At 36.3% G+C, this 11,685-nt stretch overlaps 1 protein-coding gene across 1 annotated transcript; it reads left to right on the top strand.

Annotated features, from left to right (window-relative positions):
• Positions 1–173: 173 nt before the first annotated feature.
• LOC139135250 (nicolin-1-like) lies at positions 174–9,131 on the top strand. The gene is made up of 7 exons (XM_070702541.1): positions 174–434; positions 4,436–4,526; positions 5,091–5,191; positions 5,861–5,974; positions 6,994–7,083; positions 7,906–8,010; positions 8,350–9,131. Exons 1-7 carry the CDS (start codon positions 306–308, stop codon positions 8,389–8,391), a joined length of 672 nt encoding a protein of 223 aa, XP_070558642.1. The 5' UTR covers positions 174–305; the 3' UTR covers positions 8,392–9,131.
• Positions 9,132–11,685: the final 2,554 nt, after the last annotated feature.

The raw sequence follows: 11,685 nt of genomic DNA, 5'->3' as shown, positions 1-11,685 counted from the left end.
TCGTTTATTTTTACCCTAAAATCGGAAGACATTATTTAGGAGGGTAATTTTTTGTGTGATAACTTGAAAATCATATTGACGAAAAATGTGCAAATATTACAGCAGCACATAAACGGTCCCTCCCCATGCTGCGGAAATGGAGGTAATTATACTTCGGCCTGTTTGTAATCTCGCGAGATCCGCCTGCAAGCGTGAAACATCATGGCGGACAAAACAAAGTACTGATATATGAGGTATTGGATGTATTCAGAAGGCAAACTTGTCTATTGCGTTAGAAATCCGGTGTTTAGTCGAAGTTTGGGACAATGTCGGCAAAACCTCTAAATTGTATCATAAAGAAACCCGTTCCTTTGAGAATCGGCGATCCGAGGATAGAGTTTCATTCCGGAGCAGCTGTCATTGAGGTGGCTATGCCAAATATCAAGTCGATCGATGTAAGTGCCAGTGAAACCTCTCCATGAAATACAGTCAAATTTAATGAAGTAAGGAACTAGCGTTACAGAGCAGGCTATATAAGGGGCATGAAAGTATCTGTGTACGGCCGCATTTGATATGTTAGCCACAAAGCCATTGTCTTGCATGGTTCTGTCAGCTTATTTGCTCTTGTAACTACAGTATTGCTGTTTGCATGACAAATTGGTTCACTGTGAAAGCCCTGTGATGCAGAAACACTCTTCTTGCATCATATGACTTTTGCCTGGTGGGTGGGGGATGGGGGTGGGTGGTGATAAAACAGGAGACTGCTAGGAGTTGTAGGCTTGGATCATTGTAACTAGAGTCTTATTAAATTTTGAGTTATGCACTTATGCACTTGTGGTTTTAAAACAACTCTGCCTAAAGCAGAGATGCTGAATCAGCCCACTAGCATTTAAATTAGCCAAACCATCATGGCATAAACCCCACCAAATGCTAGCAAAGTCAACCAATCAACATCACCATTCAATGAAATAAAAGCACTCTTTATTTAAATTTCTTTCATGGTCATCTACTGTTTAATTTACATCTTGATGATCTGTGATGGGAACGGCATTCCAACCAAGAATGCGCATCGCCTACCCCTAATCCCTTCTGCTCACTGCATATCATTCAACACAACATCAATAGTGCAAGGTTCACAAATATCAGGTGATATGTTAGTTAGTCAATGTGTGCACAGCTATAACTTGGCTAAATGTTTATATTGAGTTACCGTAGTGATTTCATTGGAATTGAAAATGAAATAAGCTGAGTTTGCTTAGCATGGGACTCATGGAAACCATAATTAAAGTACACAACTCCTGTCAGGAAAGCAACTTGAAGACAGTTCTTCAGCTCCCAGCATGCAATCCTGAATGAAAAGGGAACGGCCCATGATCTGGAAACAATATATTTTCATACTTAAGATATTTTTTACCGAAATCTGTAATGCTTTTGTTGTACAATTCTTTGATATTACCTCATATGAGCTATTGTATCGAAATCTGGGGTAATGCCTTCAAATCTTTCATTGACCCACTTCTAAAACTTCAAAGAAGATTGTGCGCTTACTAACATTTTCAAAGTTCTGTGAACCTAGTGAACCTTTATTTTAAAAACTAGGTATTCTGGATATTCATAAATTATTCAAATATCAGATATGTACATTCATTTATGACTTATATCAGTGTTCGAAATAATCGGTGGCAATGGTGGCATTTGCCACCAAAAACTGTCAATCTGCCACCAAAATTTTTTTCTGGTGGTATTTTTCTGCCACTAAATTTTGGGTCATCATGTCATCGATCCTACGGCTTGAATGAAGGAACACTGAAGGAACACGCGTTGTCGGACGGTGGAAAAAACTCATTAGCAAAAAAAACCCAAACTAATTGCGACATTTTGGCATGAATGAAAACATAGCGTCAATCCAAACTTGTGATTGGCTAATCTCCATATCGATGACAGCATCTTTTGTACACTTGACATGTTGTTTTCTCTGTGATAGCCGCATAATGCAGTCATAGGGCACAAGATAAAAGCATGTTGTGACATTTTGAAAACAAAGCCAAACTGCAGCATGCGTGATTTAAATAATAATAAATACTTGCAATTCATTAGCCAGTACAGGCTCAAAAATTCTCTCCGACGACACGGAGTGAACTCACTGTTTTGTATGTGTGCCGTAAAGTGGTATGCTCTTGACAGTGGTTGCCATTCTCTTTGTGTTGTATGACAGTCGATCGGCTTCACGCGATAGTGTAATTGCACCATGTGCTTTGTAAATGGATGTAAACTTATTCAAAGCCATAGATCTCGGCAATGCTTACTGTTCAACGTAATCAACACCCAGATGAAAAGTACAAGTTTACATCGTAGTCGAAACAGGCTCAGTCGACCAAGGAGGCCACATATTGCAGCTACGTAGTGCATGAGATGCAGACAGTTTCAAATTACGTGACCTTGGTTTTTAGGGATCGGCTCTCACTTACAGAAAACAAATCTGCACTGAAGAGTAACAAAAACGAAACTTGAATCTGTTCTCCTACTACCTCCATGGTTCTCTTGACGAATACATTTATCAATAAACTTTGAAAGACTGCTGTGCTCAGTGAGCAAACATGTAAACAGGTAAAAGAGTTGCAGATGTACATGTGCGTATGCATTGGCAGATAAACACTAGCAGAGCAGTTGTTTGTGATCTCAGCTTGATAATAAAGAGCAGCAGCCAGCCATGCACATTGTAAATCACACAATCTTATTACTCTTATGCAAAGATTTTAATTTGGACTAGGTTGTGGAAAAATTCCAAATTCAAAGATGTTTTCTAAATGGCAAAAATCTACAGAAAAGACTAAAGTATTCTCACATTTCTTCTGGGACATTTCAGATTTGGTAATAGTCCTTCATTTTAACAAGATGTAGTTCTTGTTTGAATCTGTTTTTTCCCTCTTTGAATTCACTTCATATGGCCAAACTCTTGCTCTCTGTTACAAATTACTGATACAGTTATTAGAAATTTAGGGCAAGTACTTTTTCCTCTCGGGCAAGTAAAATGAAATTCACGTGTCCCACGGTTAGTAAGTTTGAAAATTTTTTTCGAGGCATGCAGTATGGGTTGACTTTTTGTGACGTGTACTCACCATATTTTCAAGAATTTATAAATTAGAATGAGTATGTGGCAATGACAAAATGTTGTATTATACTGATCACATAATGTGTTGAACTGCTACCAGATTTTTCATAATTGCCACCAGATTCATATCCGGTGGCAAACTTTTGCCACAAGAAATTAAAAAGTATTTCTATCCCTGCTTATATGATGACCAATATGCACATTCAATCGATCGGTACGCTTCATGTGCTTCTCACTCATATTTCACTAGGTCTGTGAATAATGAAAATTTTTTGTATCCAAAGGTAAATTTACACAGAACAAAACATAACATTACGTATTCGATTGCAAAGTGTTGGAATGATATCCCGGTCTCCATAAAGTTAAGCAGGTCAAGAAATTCTTTCAAGCGGGCCCTGAAAGCCTTCCTTCTCGGTAGTCCAAACTTTTTTTACTGAGCGACTGTACTTTTATTACCTTTATATTTAAAATTATTTGCATCAAATTATCATTTCTTATATTATATTTTAAATTTGTTCACTTATTCACCTTCCGTGTGTTTTTTTTGCTGTTTTAGTCTATTGTGATTGAACTTTGATGACTGGGCCAAGGACTAGATTAGTTCTTGAAGAACTACTTCCTTGGTCCTCACCAGATCTTGTGTGTGTGACTTTTTTCCATAAAAATAAAACCAATTCTTTGGTGTTTTTTATCAATCTCCTGATTTTTTACTTATTGTAAGATTTTTTTTTTATTTGTTTATTACATTTGCATTTGTATTATAATTTCTGGTGAAATGAATAAAATTATCAAATTTAATCACATGACAGGCAGTACTAAATGACACTTTCCTAGTTATAAAAAAGTGAATGCAGTAATTTTAACCCTTTTCAGCCTGATCAAGCCAAATTGGTCACAATCAGTACAGCTATTGCTCCTCAACATCTATTAACAGTCTGAATACTGATGTTCCTTTTTGATTGTAAAGCAATGCGTAGCTGTTATCGACTATAATTTCCTATAGTTTTTAACAGGGCACTGTCAGTTATGTGCCAGTAAAGCAGTGGATGTTGTCAGCAAGCTTAGGACATTCCAGGTTAAGTTGAGCAAAATAGAAGACATGGTGAAGCCAAGTTAGGCTTGTTTTTTTCCTTCTGTTTGTTGCTTTTTTCTGTTGTGTCTTGTCTTGCTTTTTTGTGAATAATCAAAAATCAAAAATGTGAGCTCAAATGAGATGTCCTACAGAATTGATATATGAGTTTTCTTACAGGGGATCTTACATCTAGGGGATACATTGTAATTCTTGTTGAATTTGAGTCTCATTTGGAATGTGGTTGTAAGACATTGTCAAATCTATCATTGCAGCTTGGGGACGTCACGTTCAAGAATAGTTACACTGCCTTTCTGTCAATCAAAGTAAGATGCAATTTCAAGAGTGCTGAAACCTCCAAATACGGTAAGTAAACTTACAAGATGAAATAACTCAGCGTTCTCCACAGTTTGGACAAAAACAGAGGGATGGCTTATTTCTAAAATAAGTTGTAAATCCTTTTGCTATGCAAATTAATTCTTTTGTGTCCATTAACATATGAATAGATTGGCCGTTAACACAGTGGTGGCATCCCCCCTAAAATTCTCTTGAGAAAAATCCTGAGCTTATATACCTCAGGACATGATATCTTACCATCAATGTACATCGGATTTGTTCATCAACTATGCAGGTGTTTGTTTCTATGCACATATATGTATGCACTTGTTTATCGCAAACGAAAAGTGAGAGAATGAAATAGAAGTTTAAAATACATGTGAATGTTTCAGTACATGTACATTCTTAGAGAATGGTATACTGCTGCAGTGTGTGTATTGTGGCATAGTTGAGTTGTCCAGTAATAAAAATACTACTGTTTCTAATTTGTTTATCTATTTGAACTCTCCTTAAAGAATTATTTATGGGAGTAAGTTTCACACACAAGTGTAACTACAAAAGATTTCCAAACTCCCTGTTTACTCTTACCTGTAGGCGATAATAAATGGATTACTGTGTTGAGAAGATATCAGTTGATGCCGGATCCACACTGTGAACCAGGAAGTCAAGACCATTTCACCATCACTAGGAAACAGGTGCTTAAATCACTGATTGCAAAACGGTGTTCCAGCAACTCAGTGACCTAGCATGATCTTCAATCTGATATTTTGAAAAATTCAAAGTGAAGACTGCAGACAAGTTATCTTGTATTTGTTTCAGTTTTATTTTTATGATGACATTGCTTAATTGTAATGTAATTGTCAGGGTATTGATGGGGTAATGCAGTGCATTCTTGGTGCATATTCTGCATGTTTCATTTATGGAATTTTATTACCCATGATGCTTTCACTATAACGCCAAACTCCCTGGCATTTACTGCCGTCACGGTTACCATAATGGTGATGTTGTTTAGAGAATCATTCATTGCACAAAAACATCTTTTTGGGACATGTGATAAAGCAACTATAGTTTTAGCACACTCTGTCTCTCATGACTGCTGCTGGCAAAAGTTTTTCTCTCTGAAATGTGCAGCAAAAGAGGCATTGTGTCTCCAAACCTTTCAATTCTTCTGTCTTGAAGTTCAAATGATATGGCTTCATAGTTGAGAACAAACATATCTTTCTCATAACAGTTGATCATGTATTGAATCTTTCACAAAGAACTTTTAGATTTACAAAACCCAGAGTATTCAATGAATGAATGAATGAATTAAAGTCAGAGTTGACTTGGGATGTATATTGATGTTGTTTTTTTATCGTTCACAGATGAATGTTGAAGCCAACAGAGTTGCTGCCGTCAGATTTGTACTACAACAACCATCACCTGTTTGGAATCATTTCACAATAGAAGACATCAACCTCTACGAATATAAAATAGATGTAAGTGTTATATACCCTATTACTTTTATTTGAGGGAGGAAAGAAAACAACCTGCCCAAGCAAATAAATGTTCATCATCCTGCATTAAATGTTGGTGTTGTCAAAGTTAGTGTGGTGTGTGTATATTTCAAAGACTTTCCTTGGTTATGATCTGCTCTGATTTGCAAGTTGTCATGGTTTCATTTCATAAGTCTGCATAGCAGACCGATTTTTTTGTGGAATTGTCATTCATAGATTGTGTCCGGAGAGAATTTGAACTTTTACTTTCACAAACTAAATACATTACAAGCACAGTACTGGATAGGTGGGCACTGGTTAAGCAGTTTCAGACCGCGCTATTCAAAACAAGTGTGACAATCGAAGGTGTCAACAAGGCTCCATCAACACAAGGCTAAATCTAGTGGTCTTATCTCCCCTTGACACTTTGCAGCAGGCATACTTTCTTGAATAAGGTCAAGAGGAATATATATTTCAGGCTGTTATTGAGTGAACTAATAAATTATTTGCCATTATCAGCATGTGATGTCTCTTGAGTGTGTTGGTAACCTATATCTGGGTGTCAAGCAGGGACATTGTGTGCTGGTATTCCTGTGTAATGACAGGGAGTGATGAAGACAAGGATACAGGAAAATAAGATGAAAACATTAAATAATGGCATAAATATGTTAATGGGACATCTTTCGCACTCCATTTCAACATAGTTTTTGGGTCAGTCCTTGAGTCACTAAATAATCAAAATGCCAGAATCAATGTGCATTGATTTGCAGTTTGTCATGAGAACTGCACTTTCAGTGTTTGTTGAGCTACCTGACCACACCTATATTTTAAGACCATAATACTACTTTTCAATGAGTGCAACACAGCCTGTTTTCACATACTATTTTCCTCCAAATAACTGAATCTGTCATCATCATGGGAAACAAAGTTTACAGAACGTGTGTTGTTAAATATGTAAGGCTGTTTCTATTCTGTGTATCACCATAGTATTTGTTTAAATTAATTAATTTCTGTCCTTGCAGGCACCATCTCCCGTCTCTTTACCTCAGTGGCTGTTGAAGAATGCCCACGGCGATGAAGAAGATGAGAAAGATGAAATAACTGAAATAGAGGTGAGATACTTTGATATCCTCAGAGCTGCAGAATTTCCACAGTAAACCTATTAAACCATGTCTCTTGGTTGTTGGTATGGACACACTTCAATCTGAGAGTAACACCTTGTCCATATTTTTATCTTCATTGACATAGTGACATCTATTGCATCTTAAACTTTGCACTTTGATCTCTGAACTTTGGAAAAGGACTAAGGTAGTGATTTTTGGCCTCTCACATACCAGTTGGAAAGGACGCTTCACAGCTTTTTTTGCTGTGGAATTGGCTCTGTCCCAGGAAGATGTGTTTTCCAGAATGCTCCTTGACTGCCTAGCTCTTGAAATGGCGTGTACAGAATCTTGTGTTTGGCACCACCAGTGTCAAGTTTTACCACACCATTTTTTTTTGCATATTATTACACAATGAGCAACTTTTCTCAGAACTCTCCTTTCAAACCAACTCCTTTTGAATTCGTTTAAACAACCACGAACTGCCTCATTCACAGAACACATTGATCCCGGAAACCATACTTTCCGGGTCAGTGTACCGGAAAAGTCAACAACACTGGGTTTGGTGATAAGTTTCTAGAAGTTGAGCACTGTTGTGTCTCTTTTGATCCGTTGCCCATTACAGCAGTGTCTTTTGAATTATGAAAGGCTGATATGTGATCAAAAGCAATGTTTCAAGCATGCAACAGTTTTATTTACGAAAGACTTCAAAGAGAAAGAAGAAGTGTGTACAAACACATGTATAATTTTGAGTTATGGAGAGAACTGAGTTTTGTTCACAAATAGTTGAAATAAATTTTCAAGTAGGTAATTTTGTTTGCTTCCTCTTTCCAGGGTGCTCCTCCGATTGACAATGTATCAGCCGGTTTACAACAATTGTGGGCACTCACAGAGTCTGTCAGAGCCAATCAGACCGCTTCATCTCTTGGCAGATATGATGTAAGCATATCCTCATGGCTTTTTTTTTCAAAGCAACTGTTTGAAGATAGAGGCAGGAGATAAAAAGCCTTTGTTCGTAGTTCTTATAGTTTGAAAAGTGACCATGAAAAAGGATTATGGTCACACTAGCTACACAGACTGTGGTTGAAAAAGTCATTTGCTTGCAATCTTGTGCCTTTCTGTTAGCTGTAGTTTGACTTAATGCTATCAGTGTTTCTGTGCTTGTTTACTGTGAGTGACATATAATGATATTTAAAATGTAGTGCCTCTCACGTAATCTGTATTTGAAGTCTTACATACAGATACTTATCCTCCAAGTGGTGTCTTCTTTCTTCACAGATCGATGGTTGTTATGAAATAAATCTACTTTCCTATACATGACGGAGACCAGCGCCAAGACAAGAGTTGTCAACCGCTCAAGTTTTGAATACATCTGAAAACTTTCCTGTGAAAGGGATTATGCAGTTGAGAGTTGAATGAATAGCTAGCTTTACGCATAATCTGCCCCAGGATGCATCAGGAAATTGATGAAATTTTCAATCCACACCAGGCCATTATATGCATGAAGTGAGTCCTTTGGTGTCCATCATTTTGGTTCAAAAATTGTACTGAGTTATACTGAGTGGCGAATGATGGATTGCAGTTTGTATTGATACTGAATTAGTAATGGTACCGGTAGAATTAATTCAGCCACAGTATCAGAATCCAAAAAGCTGACTTTAGTTAAAAGACCCCTCTAGTAGTACATGTGTGTATATACTGTATATATGATACCATGTTACACTTTATGATCTTTGCAGTTTTTCTTAGAAATTTTGAAAAGATGTGAAATGATGAACAGAATTTCCACTTTAACAAAGTGATTTTTCATTCATTGAAAACATTTTTCATGATTTAAAATGTAATGATTTAAGACGAAAATGAGTAAAATACAAATCTTTTTCACATTCTGTTCATAATATATTTTTATGTTTATTGTCTGTAATTTGAATGTTCAAAATAGTGTATATAATGCCATGCCATTCTGATAATGATTTTATCTTATTACATTGTTACATAGTCTGTTATTGTGTTTAATCTGATAACTGCTGTCAGTACTGAAATAAAAATCACAAACAGCTCTTCTCTGTATCGCCTCTCATTGTTTTAATACCATAATTACATCTTTTAATTGAATTTGATGGACTTCATAGAAGAAAGGGGATATAATGCCCTTGAACCACAAAATCAATCTGCTTTTGTTTCTAAAGAAATGTCATTGGATGTATCAATGGAATTTCCTGAAAACATTTGTCTTTTAAGATTTAGAAAAAGACTTATCTTCTTTGTTGAGTCACCTGTTGGTATGTGCATCACAGAAAAATCTTTGATAAAATAAACTGTGGAAAAGGCACACATGGCAAAGTTCAGCTATCATCCATACTGAATGTAAGTTACACATAAAATTTGTCGAAATGAAACCTTTCGCAAGGAATTACATCACGTTTCAGTGAATTTCAGAGAAATTTGTTAGAAGAGAAATTTGTTAGCAGCATGAATGAAACGAGGAAATTGTAGGAAGAATGGAGAGCAAATTTACTATTGGACGCTGAAAAATTTCCATCCTAAGGCATTATTCATTGTAATTTATATGTCACAGTTCATACTGTATTCAAAGTACTGGTGATTCTCTTTTTATCAAAAGAACATTCTGTTTGTCTCCATGCATGCGTGCACAAACAGGGTTACAGTATGAAGTTTTATAGAGTTGTCGCAGTCAGGAGTTACCACAGTTGATTTATCCACAATGTAAGTGTTTAATCTTCCTGATGTCACTGTCAATGTCATGTTCTATCAACGGAACATGCCATGTAAAGAGAAACTCTGTCACTGTTCCAGTGTCATGGACAATGCTGGGCCCAGTGCTTTTTATGGTAGCAATAGGTCAAACCCAGAATTCGAATGGACCACGGTATCAACAAACCCAAATGTGTAAACACACAGACGAACGTGTATTTCCACACGCGTTAGTGCACATGTAGGTCTGTTGAATCATCGAATGTTTTAGCGTGAGGTCATTCTTATGCAGCCTTGTAACTCTTCCTATTGATTATTCAATAATCTAAAAAAACAAAAAGATTTCAGAAATTTATAATTATTATTGCAGGAAAAACAAAAAGATTTCAGAAATTTATAATTATTATTGCAGGAAATGTATTAAAAAAATACAAAAGCACAACTGAATGCAGTGTAACCGGGCTAATTGGACACGCGTTGTTTGAAAACCTTCAGTACTGCATGTAGAGTTGACTGACTTGATGAAATCTAGGACTACTATCCCCATTGTTAAGTCACCCTTACATTCACAGGGTCACGCTCACTTGGCAAGAAACCGGATGTCAACACAAAAAGACTCCACAGACAATTAAACTTTGGATGACGGAACTTTTCAAATTGCGGAGCATACATGAAAGTCCACCCGTGGGTGAAACTGAATGAACTACCAATTGTGAATTCAACTACAGTACCATTAACTTTGTATTGATATCATCTCAGTTTCCAAATTATGCCACTTTGAAAACACAGCAATTTAATCAAAATCAGGTTTAATCTGTATGTTATTTTATAAAATGAGATGTTTTCCAAGCATGTCACCTGGTCAAATTTAGAGGCGCGAAAAGATGAAATAGTCTAATAAAGGTCAAAGGTCATTGATATAACTACCAACATGGTACTGATTTAAATGGTGGCCATTACTCAACTGACAAACTTTTACTTTCCAACACTTTAACAATGCCAAGTGGATTTGCTGTAACAGGCAATTGAAGTTTGGATTTCCATGGTATGTTTGTGGTATTTTTTGACATAAATGGTGAAATGCAAACCATCACTTATTAAAGACAGATTAATATTTCCTTACGGTGTTATGTCTGTAATGTGTCCAAAGGGACAGCAATCGCCGTGATCTTTAATGTTTTCAAAGCGAGCTTGTTCCATTTTTAGAAGTTCTGTTCTTTTCACCTCAATACGATGAGTGTTGCTTGTAAAATTGTACAGGAATAACAGGCTTAAAGTACTAATTGTAAGCATTTTAAATAGGGGCTCAAAATACCCTTGTGCACACAGCATTGTGAATGTCCATATTACCTTGTTTCAGCACTGGGTACACGGGCTTATTGTTTATTTGTGTCTGTCTGTTTGTTTGTGTGTATGTGTTTGTGTTTGTTTATTTGTTATTTTTAATAAAATAACAGCGAAAAGCTGTTTTGTTAATATTTATCAATAAAGAGCAGTTTATTTATTTGTTTGTTTGTTTATTTGTTTGTTTGTTTGTTTGTTGATACGTATTTCCGATGGTTAGGGTTAGGGTTAGGCTTAAGTTAGGGTTAGGGTTAGGGTTAGGGTTAGGCTTAAGTTAGGGTTAGGGTTAAAAATAACAAATAAACAAACACAAACATACACACAAACAAACAGACACAAATAAACAACAAGCCTGTGTACCCTGTGATTAAGCCTTGTCATTCACATAGTTTGAATTTTTATTTCAAGTGAAAAGTTGACTGACTTACTAAAAGATCTGAAAGAAGTCCCAAAATACAGAAAGTGACTAAAACATGAAGCGGCGTGTCATCCCGGAGAAGGAATCTTGTGAAACAGGATACTCTGTTTAGCATGCCTAGCCTACAGGTAATATAT

The sequence above is a fragment of the Ptychodera flava genome, chromosome 6 (genome assembly GCF_041260155.1).
Source record: "Ptychodera flava strain L36383 chromosome 6, AS_Pfla_20210202, whole genome shotgun sequence".
Classification (NCBI taxonomy): Eukaryota; Metazoa; Hemichordata; class Enteropneusta; family Ptychoderidae; genus Ptychodera; species Ptychodera flava.
This window is presented reverse-complemented; position numbering and strand designations above follow the sequence as displayed.